Source organism: Aegilops tauschii, chromosome 7 (genome assembly GCF_002575655.3).
Source record: "Aegilops tauschii subsp. strangulata cultivar AL8/78 chromosome 7, Aet v6.0, whole genome shotgun sequence".
Taxonomy (NCBI): Eukaryota; Viridiplantae; Streptophyta; class Magnoliopsida; order Poales; family Poaceae; genus Aegilops; species Aegilops tauschii.
This window is the reverse complement of record NC_053041.3, coordinates 52,700,161-52,719,552: the sequence shown is the minus strand read 5'-3', so window position 1 is coordinate 52,719,552 and position 19,392 is coordinate 52,700,161. Positions and strand designations below refer to the sequence as shown.

At 46.9% G+C, this 19,392-nt stretch overlaps 1 protein-coding gene across 1 annotated transcript; it reads left to right on the top strand.

Annotated features, from left to right (window-relative positions):
- The first annotated feature begins 2,895 nt into the window (after positions 1 to 2,895).
- LOC120968651 (putative B3 domain-containing protein Os03g0621600) lies at positions 2,896 to 11,040 on the top strand. Its single transcript, XM_073503640.1, has 8 exons — positions 2,896 to 3,078; positions 4,135 to 4,308; positions 5,070 to 5,627; positions 8,799 to 9,115; positions 9,193 to 9,319; positions 9,780 to 10,287; positions 10,383 to 10,636; positions 10,792 to 11,040. The coding sequence occupies exons 1-8, from the start codon at positions 2,896 to 2,898 to the stop codon at positions 11,038 to 11,040; spliced, it is 2,370 nt and encodes a 789-aa protein (XP_073359741.1).
- The last annotated feature ends 8,352 nt before the right edge of the window (positions 11,041 to 19,392 follow it).

The following is a 19,392-nucleotide window of genomic DNA, read 5'->3' as shown; positions in this document are numbered from 1 at the left end:
ATGTGAAGAACATATCTCTGATGCGATCAACACTTGCTCAGGTATAGTAAATTTATATAGTTGGGATATTCTAGCGAGTGAAGCTTATCTAAATGGCTTAAAAGAAATAACTAATATTTGATCAACTGAAACAGCAAGGTAAACATACTAACATAGGCATTGGAGTGACTACATATTGTTTCCAAATAAAGAACTCAGTTGATGAAGCTTTAGATTAAACTATTACAATGCTTTCCACCTAGTCCGATTCTAAATTGAGGATATATAAAGAAAAATCAAGCCTACAAACCTGAAGGTTCCCCAGGGGATAATCCACCTCAAGGTTGCCTGCAAAATCTGAAATAGAATGACAAGTTTGCAAATTGAATGGTACAAATACATAACAGCCGCAGCCCTCTCATACCAAAAATAGCTTCTGAGAACAACTGATTCTATGTTCTGTATCTCCAATTCGTTCTAACACTGCAACAAAGGAATGTTATGAAATTGTACACATGAGAGTAATAAAGATAAATTATCGCTAGTCACCTGAAATCTTTCTCGGGCTCCCACTCTTCTTATGGTTCCTCTGCATCTAGTGATAGACTATTTACCCTGAATAGATGTTTCAAGAATCTGCATGATTGGATAGAATATTGTAATGATGAAACTTCTGGACATCACACATATAACACGCGATTGTAGAATATTATAGCCATGCCAAGCAAGCAATATGTCGGATATCCAATTCGGTGCCCAGGTTTTTCTGCTCCCGCTCAGAAACAATATCAAAATAAATACTAGAAAAATTCAAAAAATTCCAATTTTTTTTGTGTGATAGATAATTTGTCGCGTGATGTCCGCTCCAAATTTCAACTTATTTGGACATCTGAGTAGCTCTCGGCAAAAAAAACAAATCAGGTCAGAACAGTCCGTGAACAGTAAACATTTTTACAGACCCTGATTTTGTCTTTTTTGCCGAGAGCTGCTCAGATGTTCAAATGAGTTAAAATTTGAAGCAGATCTCACGCTTCGAATTATCTACCACCCAAAAAAAATTGGAATTGTTTGAATTATTCTAGTATTTGTTTTTTTTTCTGAGCGTGGGTGCAGATGAGCTCGGAAGCCAAAACTCCGCATCCGCAATATGTACGGTACTTACTACTTCATGGTTTTCCAATTTCATGGAAGCATGAAAGGCAAGGTTTTCCAATTTCATGGTTGCACCACACTCCGTCCTCGCTCAGATTCCAAACCTTGGCGCATGGGGCTCTTTGGGCTGCTCGCTCTCGCCGGCGCAGCGCAACTCGGCATGGCCAGCACCCAGCAGGCTGCAGCAGGCCGGCAGCGTGCCATCGATCATCACACCATGCTGAGCGACCGTAGGCAGAGCGGGTGAGAGGGAGGCGCCTTCTATACCCTGCTATGCTTTTGTGGACGCGGCGAACGTGAGCAGGTTCGATGGTTTCGGCACCACCGGCGACGACGCAACCCGTCGGAGGGAGCTCTCCGCTTTCTTCGGCCAGACATCCAAAGTAATAATGGAGGAGGAAGAAACAGAATACCAGGCTGTTAATCGAAGAAAAAAAAAATGAGAAACTTGTGAGGAATTCATCAAGGAGTGATCAAGGTGGAACAACGCTGACCCGTGGAGGCAGCGGCGGCAGCAATAGGCGACCTGGATGGAACACCGTTGACCTATGGCGAGGGCGGCGGCAGCAAGAATAGGCGACCTGGAGGAAGGTGCCTTGAGGGAAGCTTCTACCCACGGAACTACCGACGAAGGGGATAGGAAGTAATGAGATATTGGTGGGAGCAGACGAAGAGGAAACGGCAGCAGTTTCTATTGGGACTCACTGCAGGGAAGATGAGAGAACGCTACGCGACATATAGTGCGATCGGCGGCAGCGAATGACCCTCGAGATCACAGCGATAATGAGGTGGGAAAACGCAGGCTACATCTGTCAGGGCGTAGGGGCAGAAATTAGCGGCTAAATCTTTCAGGGAGGGCGGTGTGGTTAGGCTCTTACTATTGGAGGTGAGACCGAAACGGCTACACTTTCAATTGTGCGGATGTGTGATGCATGGCCGCATGCTGGGGAATTAAACAATCGTTGTGCTGATGTGGGATGCATGGCTGCATGGTAGGAGAATTAGGCAACCGGTGATGATGACGTAGCTACAATGCTGAGGTGGATAGGCTGCATGTCAAGATAAATATGGTAGTGAGGATGGATCTCTTAGGTATATAGGATTCAGAAGCAGCAGGAGCATATAGCACCCTAAACCGCAAGAGAGATCACATCGCATCCCGGTTCAGTGTCCATCAAAGGGAAGAAGATCATATCCCTGTTCTGAACTGCTATAAGAACTAGACGAAGGAAAACCATGGAGCGCTTTTCTGATCTTCTCCGAACATGCACACAAGCCCAGGTTTGTATTAACAGAACTTATAACCCCACGATGGTTATACATGGAAGCTTCAACATCGGGCTGTAGACCAAAGTACCTTGCAAGATAGGCCATCTATCAAACACCTCACGACTAATATGCTCTAGTAAGATGATCTATTACATAAAAAAATTATTCCATAAGATGATCACGTTGCTTCATGAAACACCAACCTGAATCCGTATATGAACATGATAATACTTAGATGGACAATTTGGCAAGGAAGGCTTCGGCAGATGGTATGCATACAACTGTCTCTGGTAAGTGCACAAAAATCATAGCGGAAATCGTCGAACTAACAGCCTAGGTGACGAGCACGGCGTAGAGGCTGGCGCTTTGGCAGCCAACACTGTCGCTGGGTCGTGACGTAGTGGAGTTAGGCTACCACCAGCGGCCGAGGCCGGGGTTGCAGCAGCAGGCCGCGGCGTGGATCGCGAGTACTTGCAAGCAGGCAGGCCAGTGGAGATGGACTACAACCTGCTGTGCAGGGCACTGGAGCTGTCATTTGTGGAGCACATCGTCAAGACGGAGCTGTTGGTGGACACAGCGAGCACCTGCGGGCCCTCCTGCAGTCCTGCTCACATCGAACAAGAGAAGGGCCAGTGGTGCAGAGGCGTGTTCGTCGATGGAGCTTGCAGAAGGAGCACTGTGAGGTCGTGCAGACGGGCGTAGGCAGATGTAGGGCCGTGCGAGCTCGCACGTCGACAGATTGAGGTGGCCCTCAACCCGGCCGAAGGGAGGCGCAGGAGGAGGCGTTGTGGAGGAGGCACTGGTGGCTGTGGGCTGTGGCGACAACGCACGGCAGCGGCGGACGTGAACAACTACGAGGCAAGCAAGGATGCTCATGTGTGTGAGAAGGTGCTAGAGACGGTATGCCATTGATGTTGCAGTGAGGGAAACGGAGGGCGAAAGCGATCTCAAGCTTGTACCTGGCCATGGCAGCACCCACAGGAGGACAACCAAGGCAACGGGGTTGTGCAGTGCAGCAGAGAGGTGGAAGTTGCCGGGGCTCGGGGGGCCGGCAGGACGCAAGTGATGACCGCGGCAGCAAGTTGGAGGAGAGGTGTCCGCGGCAGCTGCAGCCATGGCTGCCGGCCATGGTGCAGGCTGTGTGTGAGGAGAAGGGAGGCGCAGGAGGTAGAGGAAGGTGGTGGAGCGACGGCTCCTCCGGCGAGCGCAGGCGGCTGGCGGCGGCGCTGACCGTGCGAGGGCTCAATGGCGTCGCCTCTCATGGTTCGGGCATGAGGCGCCTCTCCTCTCCTCTGTGGGTTACGACACTGGAGGGAGAAATCGGGAGGAGGCAGAGGAGTTTGGGATCGGGCCTTTGGTGACTTCTTGTTTTAATTAGATGGCCTTTGGTGAGTTCTTGCTTTTTGAACGGGCCTTTGGTGAGTTCTGGTCGCCACGATACGGGTGTGTGGGGAAGAAGTCACCAAAATGGTAATGAGCATAGTTGAAGGCAATGAGTCTACGGAAGGCATCAACGAGACTTTGTTAGTTTTGATACCCAAGGTAAAGGATCCAAACCAGCTAACTCAATTCCTCCCAATTAGTCTTTGCAATGTTGTATATAAAATTGCTTCAAAAGTGATCTCGAACCGACTGAAAGTAGTACTCCCTGACATTATCTCTCCAGAGCAATCTGCCTTTGTCCCGGGGAGGTTGATCTCTGACAACATAATTGCGGCCTATGAATACCTACAGTTCATGAAGAGAAATAAGGCAAAAAAGAATCAGCACTGTGCTCTGAAACTGGACATGATGAAAGCATACGATAGGGTGGGGTGGACATATCTCCGCGCTATTATGGTCAAACTTGGCTTCACACAGAGATGGGTGGATATTGTCATGGGCATGCTCACATCAGTGAAATTCTCGGTAATGTTTAATGGTAAGAAATTGGAGCAGTTTATTCCTTCACGAGGTATCAGACAGGGGGACCCAATCTCCCCATACTTGTTCTTGTTAGCAGCAGAGGGCCTTTCGTGCCTGTTAAAACCTTGAGATGAGTCATCAAACCTTATTGGAGTACAAGTGGCACCTACGGCGCCTCATGTAAACCATCTTCTTTTTACAGATGACAACCTGCTGTTTTTCAAGGCAAATAGTGTGGGAGCGGATGAGGTTAACCAGGTCTTGGACATCTACTGTCAGGCCACGGGACAACGTATCAATTATGGTAAATCATCAATATTTTTCAGCAAGGGTGTTCCGAAAAGTGTTCGGGGGTGAGATAAAGCAAATCCTCCAAGTTCCTAATGAAACTCTAAATGAGTAATATTTGGGTATGCCTCCTGATGTGGGGTCTTCAAAGAACGGAGCTTTCAAGTTTTTGAAAGATAGATTGTGGAGTAAAATACAAGGGTGGATTGAAAAGACACTCTCTACAGCAGGCAAGGAAGTATTGGTAAAATCGGTGGCGCAAGCTATACCTGTTTTTTTCCATGTCTTGCTTCAAACTTCCGCGAGGACTATGTGAACATCTCAATATGCTAAGAAGGAAGTTTTGGTGGGGCAGCAAAGATAGTCACCGGAAGCCAAGTTGGGTATCGTGGGAGGCGATGACTCAACCCAAGGCTATGGGTGGTTTGGGCTTCAAGGATTTTGAACTTTTTAACCTTGCAATGCTTGCTAAGCAGGGATGGAGGATACTGCAACAGCCAAACTCTTTGAGCGCCCGGATTCTAAAGAGTTTGTACTTCCCACAATCAACGATATTGCAAGCAGAGTTAGGCTCCCGTCCGAGTCAAATTTGGAGAGCTATCAAAGAAGGAGTGGATATTTTGAAGCTGGGCCTGATCAAGCGTATTGGTAATGGGAACTCTACTGATGTATGGTTGGATAATTGGATTCCTAGGGATGAGATGCTCCGGTCTTATGGAAGCAAGATTGCCAACCCACCAAGGCTAGCATCCGACTACTTCAACTTAGCTACGGCATCATGGGACAAGCAGAAAGTTGAGCAAACTTTTATGCCTATGGACGTTGAGGCAATCCTAGCGATCCCAATATGCACACACAACTTTGACGATTACTGGGCTTGGCACGTCGAGAGGAACGGCCAGTTTTCAGTACGCTCGGCGTACAGAATGATGGTGGCGACACGGAACCGCAGGGGAGCTTGGCTTGAAGGAGCAGCAGGACCCTCAAATGTACTAACTGATGAAAAGTCGTGGAAGCAACTCTGGCATGTTCAGGTACCAGCAAAAATTAGAATGTTTCTATGGCGATTAGCAAGACAATCTCTCCCCACAGAAGACGTACGAGCTCACCGCAATATGTCTACCACCGCCTCTTGTTGCTTCTGTGGCTCGCATGACTCATGGAGACATTCCCTGCTCGAGTGTTCAGTGGCTAGATGCGTTTGGGCGCTAGAAGATGGTGAGACGATGGACCAGTTGATCGCCACGACAGAACCAAATGCAAAACAATGGATCTTCACTCTAATGGCGTCTTTGAATCATAGCAGTTTCATCCGGGTGGCGGTCACCCTGTGGTCTATCTGGACGGCCCGACGAAAGTACATACACGAGGGAATAACACAGAGCCCGCAGGCCACTTCTCTTTTCGTGAGCAGGTTCATCAAAGAACTAGAGCTCATCCATGCAAAATCCCACAGTAATTTGCAGGGAGGCCCTCGGGTGATCAGAGCAACACATGCAAGGCCAAAAGCGCCACCAGCTGGATTTGCAAAGATACATGTTGATGGCGCGGTCTTCCGCGGCAGACGAGGAGCTGCGGCGGCGGTTTGCCGGGACCAAGCGGGAAATTATCTGGGGAGTTTGGCTTTGGTTTTGCCAGGAATCATCGACCCATCTACAGTGGAGGCAATTGCATGCCGAGAAGGCCTTGCTTTGGCTGAAGATCTTCATCAGGGGAACATAATTGTGGCGTCGGACTGCAAGCAGGTTGTTGATGACATCAAGCTCGGGAACCAGGGATCTTATGGTTCGGTGATAACAGAAATTAAACTTCGATCTGTGGATTTTACATGTAATTTCGTTTTTGAAAACCGTTCTTCAAACGGTGAAGCTCATAGTTTAGCTGAGCATGCACTCTCTCTCGGTGTGGGGCGCCATATATGGTTGGCTAACCCTCACAATCCGACGTGTATCCCACTCTATGTGGATTATGATCAGTAAAGCTTAGCTTAGTTCTAAAAGAAAAATTCTTATATGAATTGTTTCTTTTTTAAGAGGAAAAATCAGCTTAAATCTCAACCGTCAATTTTTTAAGTTAACATAAAACTAACGGATATAAAGAGATGACGTATGAAGAGCTATGAAAGCTTTTTCTTTTTAATATTAGGTATAGATATAGATATAGAAGTGTGACAAGAGTGATCGAGAGGGATGGGGGAGCTGCCGCCCTCACCGGAGCACACACGCGTGGTGACGGGGGCAGAGACGCACACGTCGCACCGTGAGACGTTGACTATTTGCCAGGGGATTTTTCTCTTATGCGTTGACCGAGCGGGAGCGAGGAGATGATCAGGTGATGAGATCGGTCGACCGAGGCATATTACTGTGCTACGTGTACGCCTTCACCAATCACAAAGCACCTTCTTCCCCCGAGCCGTAAATAACACCCCCTTCGCATCTCCTTTCCCCTTGTATCTCAGGCCTCTTCACGCACAAGGATACGTGAGCGATCCGACCAGACTAGAGAAAGTTGTATACGATCGATCTATGCATGTGGAATCTAAACTCCAACGTTTAATTTGTTGCATCTTGCACCTTCTCAATCGCATGATCGATCATATTATTCTTCATGGTTAATGTCCTTATGGGTCATGTGGCTGCGTCTGCTATCCTCGATCTGTAGAGGTACGTACAACTACAACCATCGAGGACCAACTGGTAACTAATTAATCCTCATGGTCATGGCCGGCATGAAGAAGCACATGGACGCATGTACTAATGGAAACCATTTGCTCCATCCACAGCGTGCTAGGGAGCAGAAACCATGGCTGGCTTGAGATCGATGGGTCACTTCTCAGTCCTCAAGAGACGTGGATGCAAAGGGGGATGGCTCACGGGGTGGACGGAGGCGATCTGTGACTAGTGAAGGCACGTGGCAACTACTGAAAGGGATCTAACTAACTTGACGAGGCAACAGACCCGGTCGTTTAGGAATTTTTCCCGGCTACGAAAGTACCAATGGAGGAGCGCACACCGCTCAGCGTCGCCACATCCACACTAGCGGAAGCCACCTGGAAGGAGAACAGAGGTAAGAATCGAATCGCAGCACACACCGCCCAGATGATTTTACCGTCCGTCGGTCTTGGCATGATTCTTGATTCAACATCAAAACATCCCTTTCTATAATTCTATGAGTAACGTCAATGCAAGTGGTAGTACATCTATGCGTCTTGTGGTGATGCCTCCTGTGGCCACGCCGTGTCTGCGCGCGCTCCCGATGAGGTCGAGGGAACTCTGCGACACGCCGGAGAATCGGCCGCAGGTGGTGCCGGTGATCATCGGGGGGTTTCTGCTGGTCACCACGTCGGGATGTCAGTTGGCAGAGGGGAGGCCGAGACCAGTGCGAGAGACAGCCCATGGGGACAAGGGGCAGGAGAAATCTCTTCTGAATTTCCTTGCTACAATATTACGGCCGATTCATGGAGAAATCTCTCTCTCAAATCTTTTTCCCATTGTCCAATTCATCTCGAATCCACTTCATCGATTAGTTATGGACTTATGGTTCGATGCAAAATTCCGTCCGGATTCGCATTTAGGAGTAGATGAAACCGGGTCAAGTATATAGTACTCCCTCCGTTCCATAATATAAGATGTTTTTTTGACACTACACTAGTGTCAAAAAACGTCTTACATTATGGGACGGAGGGAGTACTATACAAGTCTTCTTATCGTTCATGGCTTCATTCATGTCCTCGCTACAATATATCACTGCAAACAAATTTTGCACTGCAGGGCCTGCTCTAACGGGATGTGCACGTCTTGTGAAAGCTGCAAACGGCGGGATGAGTATTTCTACAGAAATTTGGATGATGAGAAGAAATATTTCTTGGTGCTTATGATTGGTGATTTCCGAGATGAGATGGTAACACTTGAATACAGTTCCATTCTTACCGTGCCATTTATTTTTTTGTAAGACCACTAGACCAGCGATGTTTCTACTATATCTATCCAGATTGGTTTTTGGTAAGACGAATGCAAATTTTTATGCGTTCGTTGAGGGGCGGACTATTCTATATAGTGTACAACAGAGTGATATCGGAACATTAAAGTAGTTAGTTTACATAAAATCAATGCATATATATACAACATGATTACAGCTAGTGTCTTTTGGATCTTGCGAATAAACAGTCTGACCAAACTTTTTGTTGTTGTTATTTCTTCCTGTAGATAATCCCAGAAGAACTTGTGCAGCGTTTCAAAAGGGATATCCTAGGGGAGATCAAGCTAGAAACACGAAATGGCGACAATCACGCTATTGTGGTCGCCAAGATCCAAGAAAAGCGTATCTTTACAGTGGGTTGGAGGCAATTTGTTGCAAACTATGATCTACAGATTGGTGATCTCTTAATGTTCAGATACAAAGGAAACAGTCAGTTTAATGTCATAATCTTTGATAAACTTGGTCGTGAAAAGGCCTCATCGGTTGTTCTGGATCCTTTTATACCTCGTGTCCAAGACAGGGGCAACGAGGCGCATGAAATCGGGTGAAGTACTAGTCTTTATTATTCATGGCTTCATTTCTTGGTACAAAATTTCAATTCAAATGGCTTTTGCACTGCAGGTCTTCTGAAAAGATGGATGTGCAATGTGGAAGATGCAACAACTGGCTTGAATATCACTACGCGGACTTGGATAATGAAAATAAATATTTCTTGATGCTTATGATGGGCGATTTTCAATATGAGATGGTAAATTCATATTCAGATATATTACCAACTCCCTTTTGTCAGTAAATTTGTTGTTTTCTTTCATAGACCAACGATTTTCTACTTTCTAGTTTAAATTATGTGGATATATTTATTGCTGTAGACTCTGGAGACATGCACAAACTATATGTACTTTTTTTTTTCCAAAATTTGCTCAATGTCTGCTATTAATTTGCTGCTTGGATTGAGTCCAGCATGGTAGCACATTAATTCAGGTATGCTACTTTGCACAAAGTTTCCTCATATTCAAAGATACCAGGCTTTTTGGTTTTCACCTTTTTCCTTTGATACTATAGTCTATACAAGCCTTCTGTATTTTCCTTGCTGTATGTTATGTAGTCGGATACCGAACCGTCAAATAGGCTTTGATTATAGAGATCATCTTTTTTTATCCTGTTTACAATCCATTCAAACTAAAACAATATTGTTTCTTTTTCTCCAGATCATCCCAGAAGGAATTCTTGAGCGTTTCAAGGGCGAGTTCCCAAGAGAGATCAAACTTGAAACACAAAATCGTCGCAGCTACAAAATTGGAGTCGCCGAGAACAAACTAGATACTTGCTATAATCAAAAGCTTGTCTTTTCAGTGGGATGGGGGGAGTTCATCGAAACCTTTGGGCTACAGACGGGTGATATCATAGTACTCATATACAATGGCAACTCCCAATTTAGTGTCATAATCTTCGATAAACATGGCTGCGAGAAGGCATTATCAGTTATTGTAGACCCTGTTCCGCCTCCTGTTCAAGAAAGGCGTCCCTATGGTACTGATATAGTGAAAAGTTCCCATTTTCATTCTCAGCCTATGCAAAGGCAGCCATTTATCGTAGTGAATGGGCTCCCAGTGGAATCACCGCCAACCGAAGGGCAATGGCGTGCCCAACTGGAAATGGACAAGTCATGTCAAGGCAGCATGGCTGCAATAAATACTCCCCCCTCCGAGTCATCTGGTCTCAGTTAAGATTATAGATATATCTTCCCTCGCAAATTATTCTCATATTTTTATAGCTGTCTATATTCAGGAGTTCTCTTTTTCTTTGCACAGGAGGTTCTTTATCCTCTGAACATGGCCATGGAGTACGTGATGTGCCCGTTTCCAGCAACATTGTCAAGAGGAAGGCTAAGCTATCTTCATCTCAGAAGGAGCAGTTGAGGGATGGTTACATTACTGCACATAAGACCAAGCTAACTTCAACTCAAAAGGATGTGGTGAAACAGAAGGTCCAATGTATTGAGTCAAAGATCCTCATCTTTGTTGCTGTGATGTACAAGTGCAATGTGGAGTCACCATTCTTTCTGGTGAGTTCCATTTTTCTAATGTGTGATCTTCTTCGATCATGTAGGTGTCTGTGTGAAGTTTAAACCAATCCTTGTAGGAAGCAGTTGACAGGTTATTCTACATGGACTAATTCATGCCATTATCAAGTAACTCTTTAGTTCAAATCTGTAAGCAGACTTTCCCCAACTACTATGCTCAAAAGTATCTTGGAGAGGAGGCACGGATGCATCTTGAGCTGCTTGGTGTGAAGTGGCAAGTGCGGTTTCCAGACAATCGTGGCGACAAAAAGCTCAAACATGGATGGAGAAAGTTTGCGCAAGGCAACAACCTGAAGATGGGTGATATCTGCCTCTTTGAACTATTGAGCAATCAGAGTACCATGGTGGTCTATGTCATCCCTGCAAATGATGCCAATGTTGATTGATACTGTTAATGCTTTTGTGTTGGTGATTGTGCTTTCATTTGTTGTTGGTTAGTGAATCGTTGGTGAGGGCAGTAGTGATGTTGTGTTAGTTAGTGAATTGTCTGTGAAGTTTTCTGCTTTTCTTACAAGGATAATTGATTCCTTGTTAATTAGTTGACTGCTACTTAACTCGCATAATGAGGAATGATCCATACTTTTGATGCAAGACTGAATAAATAATGTAATTGTGTTGTGTCGAATTTATGTTCATTGGATTTTGGACTCTCTCCCTTGAAATTAGGTCTAGCAGGTACCGTTTGCCCTTTTTTTAAGAAAATGGAATATTTCATTACCCCCTGAAAGTTTAGACGGAACAATGAGTTGGATCCAGACATCTTATAGTGATGTTGGTCGTGCTTTATATTGTTGAGCAAACTTGCAGGTCAAGAGATCACTAGTAGAGGACACATCTGATCGTCTATGATTGGCCGAGCCTACCTAATCAATTCTTGAGAATGCACTAATGTGTGTAGAGAATGATATCTGAATGTGAACTTTCATCTTGATAGCATGCTTGAGGTATATATGCCAGGATGCTGGCCAATGTTCATTAACATGCCCTAATAAGTATTAACAATTTTTGTTAATGATGAAGATATGTCGGGTTGTCATATATTGTAGCACCATTGAATAATTTGAGTTTCTAATAGTAGAAAATTGTACCTCCTTATTAGGAAGAATATGATACAATTTCTCTTTGATGAGTGACAACTTCAACTTCTTACTGCAAGTCTGCAACCCTTATCTTTTGTACCAATGATGTTTTATACTTGCAATGCAACAACTCTATGCTTAACCAACAAGTGGTTGGACGGTTAGGACTGTTCTCGTACCGTGTGGCAGAGTGAAGCCCACATCGGGCCTCGGTCCGTCTTGAAGCATCATGCCTGTAGTATTATCTTACAGTAAGTTCTATAGTGTGAAGTATTTTGGCCTCATGACTCGGGCAGCGGCCTGACGTGCCGGATGTCTACTACACAACTTATTCTTGTAGACTCATGTTGGGCCTCCAAGCGCAGTTGTAGGACAACAACAAATTTCCCTCAAGTGGATGACCTAAGGTTTATCAATCCGTGGGAGGCGTAGGATGAAGATGGTCTCTCTCAAACAACCCTGCAATCAAATACAAGAAATCTCTTGTGTTCCCAACACACCAAATACAATGTTAAATTATATAAGTGCACTAGTTCGGTGAAGAGATGGCAATACAAGTGTAGTATGGATAGTAGATATAAGTTTTTGTAATCTAAAATATAAAAAACAGCAAGGTAGCAAGTGATAAAATGAAGCACAAACGGGTATTGCAATGCTTGGAAACAAGGCCTAGGGTTCATACTTTCACTAGTGCAATCTCTCAACAATGCTAACATAATTGAATCATATCACCATCCCTCAATGTGCAACAAAGAAACACTCCAAAGTTCTTATCAATAGAGGAGAACATAAGAAGAAATTGTTGTAGGCAGTAAAACCACCTCAAAGTTATCCTCTCCGATCAATCTATTGAGCTATTCCTATAAGTGTCACAAACAGCCCTAGAGTTCATATTAAAATAACACCATATGATACGCATCAATCAACTCTAACGTCATCTAGATACTCCAATGTCACCACAAGTATCCATGAGTCAATTATACGATATGCATCAAACAACTTCAGATTCATAATATTCAGTCCAACACAAAGAACTTTAAATAGTACCCCCAAAGTTTCTACCAGAGAAAGTAGGACGAAAACGTGCATCAACTTCTATGCCTAGATTACCCTAATGTCAGCGCGGGAATCCGGAAGTCGATTGTCAAAACATATATCAAGTGAATCAATAGAACACCCCATTGTCACCACGGGTATCCACATGCAAGACATACATGAAGTGTTCTCAAATAAAAAAATTCAATCCGATAATAGTGAAACATCAAAGGGAAAGACTCAATTCACACAACAAGATAGAGAGAGATAGAGAGAGAGAGAGAGAAACACCATATGATCCGACTATATTAACAAAGCCCATGGTTACATCAAGATCAAGCTAGATCAAGAACACGAGAGAGAGAGAGAGAGAGAGATCAAACATAGCCACTAGTACATAGCCTCAACCCCAGGGGTGAACTACTCCCTCCTTGTCATGGAGACCACCGGGATGATGAAGATGGCCTCCAATGATGATTTCCCCCTCTGGCAGGGTGCCGTAAAAGGCCTCCAGATGGGATCTCTTCGGAACAGAGGCTTGCGACGGCGGAGTTGAAGTTCTAGATTTATTTCTGGGGGTTTCCCTATTTATAAGAATTTTCAAAGTTGAAATCACGCGAAACGGAGTTACGAGGGGCCGACAAGGTATCCCGGCGCGGCCACCCCCTGGGCTTGCCAACTTGCCCTGTCACCTCCTCGTGGGTCTTCTGATCCTCCCACGAAATTTCGGGGGTCTCTTATGTTCCAAAAAAGTCGTCAAAAAGTTTCGTTGTGTTTGGACTTCGTTTGGTATAGATTTTCTGGAAAACCAAAAACAAGCAGAAAACAACAACTGGCACTGGGCACTAGGTAATATGCTAATCCATGAAAATCATATAAAAGTCACACCACAGCCATATAAAATTATTGCTAGCATGGCATGAATACTTCATAAATTATAGATACGTTGGAGATGTATCAGTGCCCAGTGCTTGTGTCCTCCCATGGTGGTACCCCAGCCCACCATGGATCAAACCCCAGGTTTGACATTCTGATGTCGCATTAATGCAAATTATTCTTCTAGTAGGAGGCGATGTTCTTGTCAATAACAAGGTGCATGTAGTGACTTTGTCAATCTTGAAGCTCAGCAACTCCAGTCCTCAGTAGGCATTGTGTGTGCGCGCACGCGAGTGTGTGCTTGCATGCCTATGTTGTAAACGGCGTTTGTAAAAATTGCTTCTTAAATCATAACATAATGAAAGAGAAGAAAATCATAAGGTATGGAAGCAAATTAGAGAACATATTGTTAGGGTGTCGAGGATGAAAAGTAATCCAATAAAAAAATACCAAGATGGAGTGGTTGGTGAATGGTGACCCAACGACGGGGTGGTGCAGGGTAGAAGCATGCAATGGATGTCACTGGCCCTGTTGATGCAAAGGGGCATCCAACATATGTGGAGGGACTACAGGATGGAAGGTAGAAGTGGTGATTGGTGGCGGAGAGGCGTTCGGGTGACTTTGTAGCGTAGCTGATGGTGGTTGGATGACCCTAGGGGGTTGGAGGCAGCGAGGGATTTGATGGCACATAGTGGACCTGGAAACTTTCGTGGTTAGGGATTTATTTATTATCTTGACCTTGTTCGGTTAATAATTCTCGAAAAGTCTAACGCGTGGGCGTCTGGCAACTCGCCCACCCGCATGGATTCTCGTCCATCCAATTCTGCACGAATCTTGGCACGTTCTAGCAGTTTTTATGTGCCACGTAGGACTAAGCTGGTGTGTGGGCATTCATCCGGTCGTCCACACGTCCTTTTTTCACCACACGGGGGCTGGTGTATGGGCGTTTAGCAATTCGCCCACACACTAGTTTCACGCACGCAGAGGGGGCTGGTGTGTGGGTGTTTATCACTTCGCCCACACGCCCGCCTCCGCCCACACCCAAAGCTGGCAGTTGCCATGTGTTTCTGCAGGTACATGGCAACTGCCCTAGCTTTGCTTGTAAGCAGATGGCAACTCTTTTTACCCGAGTTGCCATGCATTTTTGCATGGTACATGGCAACTGCCGTAGCGTGCACGTAAGCAGATGGCAACTCTTTCTTTTACATGGCAACTGCCCTTGCGTGCTTGTGAGCACATGGCAACTCTCTCTTTTACCCGAACATGTTTTTTTGCCATGCCTTTTTGTAGTGCTACATGGCAACTGCCTAGTGTTTAGTGGGTGGCAACTCCTAAAATTTTAAAATCATGGCAACTGCAGTAGATCAGACCATACATGGCAACTGCAGTTGAGCAACCATGGCAACTGTAGTTGTCCGACATGGCAACCGAAATTCAGCGACATGGCAACTGCAGTTAAACGAACATGGACGAGGGTCTGGATCATGGCAACTGCGGGACGCGCGGTGACTGTCACACGGGCGTGCGGGACCACGAGGTACAAGGCCTGACGTACGGGGCGTGTGGGCGTTATCTATTTCGCCCACACGCACGCGTGTGAGAGGAATCGGGAGGGGAAAAAAAGGTGTATGGGCATTACTTTTTTTCCCACACGTGGGTGTGTGGGCTGTTCCTCTTATACACCACACAAAATGTGTGGGCAGCCTCCCTAACGCCCATACGTGTGGCACTTATCGGCGTCCATAATTTTTTAAGGGGTATCCTCGTCTCCTACTCCCCTGCCAAGAGTTCCATACCTATAGCTAGCTCTGTTGTTCTGTCGATATCTCAATCGATGAAAACTCAGGTGGATTTTTCCCCGCCTCTACCCCAAATTCTAAATATACTAAACCTGGCCAGGTTTAGTTTACCCTATTTTTTGACTTTTTTCTATCAGTAAAAACTCAGCCAATAGGATCGTGGCACGTTATTTACTGGGGAAATCAGCATGTACACTGTCGGGTGCATTAGATTTGGGACACTCCATCTGCTCTGCATGGCGATGCAGATCCTGCATGTGCGTCGGCGCGCTGCATGCCTCTTCTGTTTCTATGTAGACACGTGTGTGCTCACGTGTTGCCACCGCGCGGTGGGTTGTTGCTATTCGTTGTTCCCGTGCTCTCTAGAGGACCGCTTACGATTGGCGGTTGGTATCTATCTTCTTGATCCTCTTGCCGTGTCCGGTCTTCTCTAGAAGGCCCGGTAAAATCTATGCACAGCGCCACGGCCTTATAAGTCTATATAAGAAGAGGCTCTCCTCCTTCCCAGCGGACAGTGGCAGTGTACGCCGACCACGGTAGTTATCTACACGCCCTGAACTGCCTGTGCCGTGGATCGACTAACCTCGAAGCTCCCGTCGTTGCTGTTGTGGTTCGGCCCCAAGCCCCGATCCCAGCGGACAGCGCAGCAGTGTACGCCTCCTGCACGGGTACCCTCTGGACGTCCGCCCTAGGCACCGTCGCCGGCGCCTCGCGGTCGTTGTACATGAACCGCACGGTACGGTACGCCTGCCCACGCGTCGACGGGGCATCTTGCTCGGGCAGGACCACGAGTACGACGACGCCGATGAGCACGTGCGCGCTTGCCGGCGAAGATGATATTGAGGAATCCCGTGAGCCGCGCGCCGGGGAAGGCCGGCTTGGGGAAGTCCTTGAGCTTGGCGCGGATGGAGTCTTCCGCCAGCTTCTTGATCTTGTTCTAAGGCGCGGGCATGGGTGGCCCTCCGTGCACGGTTGTGCGGATGGGGCGCAGGCGGCCGTTGTTGAACGGCAACCCGCTGTAGCTGGAGCACTGGGACGAGCTGGACGTGGTGGCGTGCGGCCCCGGAGCCGTGCGCGGTACGTAGCTCCTCGCTAGAGACGGCCTGTAGTTGTAGCTGTACTGTGCTGATTCTTCTTGGTTGCCGATGTTACCGCCCCGCTCGGCGTGGCCCTACCCGATCTGCCTCCGCCACCTTCATGTTTGTGAAGCCGCGGATAAGGTATGCCGCCGTTCGCGAGGACACCACTTCGCGTACAAGCAGCTGTACAAGGCCACCGATGGGTATCAAGAACAGGCAGTTGCTGGGCATCGGCGGCTTCGGTAGGTACAAGAGGGCGTGCTCCCAAAGTCAAATCATATCGCGGTGAAGCGGGTGTCGCACGACTCCAAGCAGGTGAAGCGGTTGGATCGCCAATGGAGAAGCGTTCCGAGCTCCTCGGTCGTTCCCGGCAGCGGTGGCGGGCTGGCGTCGACCACTACAGCGGACGGGGACACGGGCCATCAGCCCCTGCAGTTGCTTCTCCGGCAACGACCTGCGACTGCGAGGCTGCGAGTACGGAGCGGCGGTGGCGGCCCACAGCACGCCTAGGAGATGCTCCTCACAGCCGGCGGCCAGATCGCCGATGGAGCAGTTAGTGCCCTGAGCTCCTTGGTGATTCGCCGGGGCGGTGGCGGCGACCACTACAGCGGACGCGGGACACGGGCTTCGGGGCAGACAATGTATGCGTACATCGCCGATGCCAGTCTTCCTGCGCTGTCGGGTCGGCAACTCTGTATTTGTGATCGGTGGTACTCAGCACGTGCGGCGGTGGACTGCTCCGGCCAGACGGGATTGTTGTTTGTTGGCCGGCGCATGGCGCTGCTCCTTGCTCCTTGCGTTACACCTTGCAGTTGTCGCCAGCAGCACGGCTCTAATTTCACTGTAGATAGTTTCAGTTTCTGGTTTGCTTACAGTTTTGGCGAACGGATAGGTTTTCCTTTGTTATTTGTTGTATATGAGCCTTCATGTTTATTCGTCTGGCTGGTTTGCTTTGTTGATCAGTTTTTCTTACGCCAGATATTCAGCGTGTATTGATGCTGGGCCAATAGCTCCTGTGCGACGTTATTCGAGCGAATGGCGTGATGCGACACATTTAAGCGTGTAAATAGCCCAGGCCACATGGGGTGTTAAATTGGTCGTCAACCAAGCTCGCCCGTTTATGTGGGTCCAACTTAATTGTTCCTCAAAACAGCTGACCGTGCCCTGCCGCCCGACCGTGCCGGGCCCGCCACTCTGCCCCCCTCTTCTCCGGTGGCGGCGGATCTTGCGTTCTCGGTGGCGGCGGCGGAGCCCTTGTTCTCAACGGCGGCGGGGCCTTCGTCCTCAGAAAATGGTGAGTGAATTCAAACCCTAGTCGCCCTCCCGTTCCTCTCTCGGGCCGGTAGATCTCAGCTCGTTTCCTCTGTTTTCGCTTGCGGAATCGATAGGTTGTGAGGGGAGCCCGTGGGCATACTGAGATGGAGCCGCCAGATTCAACTTCGAATAGGTAATGCGCCTCTCCGATCCAATTTTGCATGCAATTAGGGGGTGGCCTCGTCTGCTCTTTCTCACGGGCTCACATTGTCCGCCACTGACAGAGGGGATGCTGCCTCTCGGACCTTCGAATTGACAGTCAATTTCTTTCCATCAAAGGCAAAATTAGTTGATGGTAGCATACAGAACATTGAGAGAGACACAATTGTTAAATAGGAGGTTGAGTTTACAGAGATTGATCCACAAGTTCTACAGAACATGGGAGAGACGGCAGTGAAGAAATGGGTGGAAAAAATTGGGGAGAATATTGTTTGGGGTCCAGAGCAAGAAGTATCACTGTTGCGGTTTGATGATCGGAAAGGAGAGTATGTGAGAATAGAAGATGGTGAACAGATTGTTGAAGAAATCGATCGGCAAAACGGCTGGACAAGCAAACGGGCTAATTTTTTGCTGAGCTCGTTGATCTGAACATTTTTTCGAAGGTTGGATATGTGCCATCACAATTGGCTGCGCAGATGGTAGATGATGATTGGGCTACACAGAGGCCATTGATTCCCATGTGTACTGAACTTACAATAATAGGCGAAGAGGGACAGGTGACTGGAACTGAAACTGAAACTGCAGCAAATGTTGATTGGAATGTAGTTGAATTAGATGAGCCTACTGATTTGGTCATTGCACCAATTGAAGGAAATATGCCCTAGAGGCAATAATAAAGTTATTATTTATTTCCTTATATCATGATAAATGTTTATTATTCATGCTAGAATTGTATTAACCGGAAACATAATACATGTGTGAATAGTGTCACTAGTATGCCTCTACTTGACTAGCTCGTTGATCAAAGATGGTTAAGTTTCCTAGCCATTGACATGGGTTGTCATTTGATTAACGGGATCACATCATTAGGAGAATGATGTGATTGACTTGACCCATTCCGTTAGCTTAGCACTCGATCGTTTAGTATGTTGCTATTGCTTTCTTCATGACTTATACATGTTCCTATGACTATGAGATTATGCAACTCCCGTTTACCGGAGGAACACTTTGTGTGCTATCAAACGTCACAACATAACTGGGTGATTATAAAGGTGTTCTACAGGTGTCTCCGAAGGTACTTGTTGGGTTGGCGTATTTCGAGATTAGGATTTGTCACTCCGATTGTCGGAGAGGTATCTCTGGGCCCTCTCGGTAATGCACATCACTTAAGCCTTGCAAGCATTGCAACTAATGAGTTTGTTGCGGGATGATGTATTACGGAACGAGTAAAGAGACTTGCCGGTAACGAGATTGAACTAGGTATTGAGATACCGACGATCGAATCTCGGGCAAGTAACATACCGATGACAAAGGGAACAACGTATGTTGTTATGCGGTCTGACCGATAAAGATCTTCGTAGAATATGTGGGAGCCAATATGAGAATCCAGGTTCCGC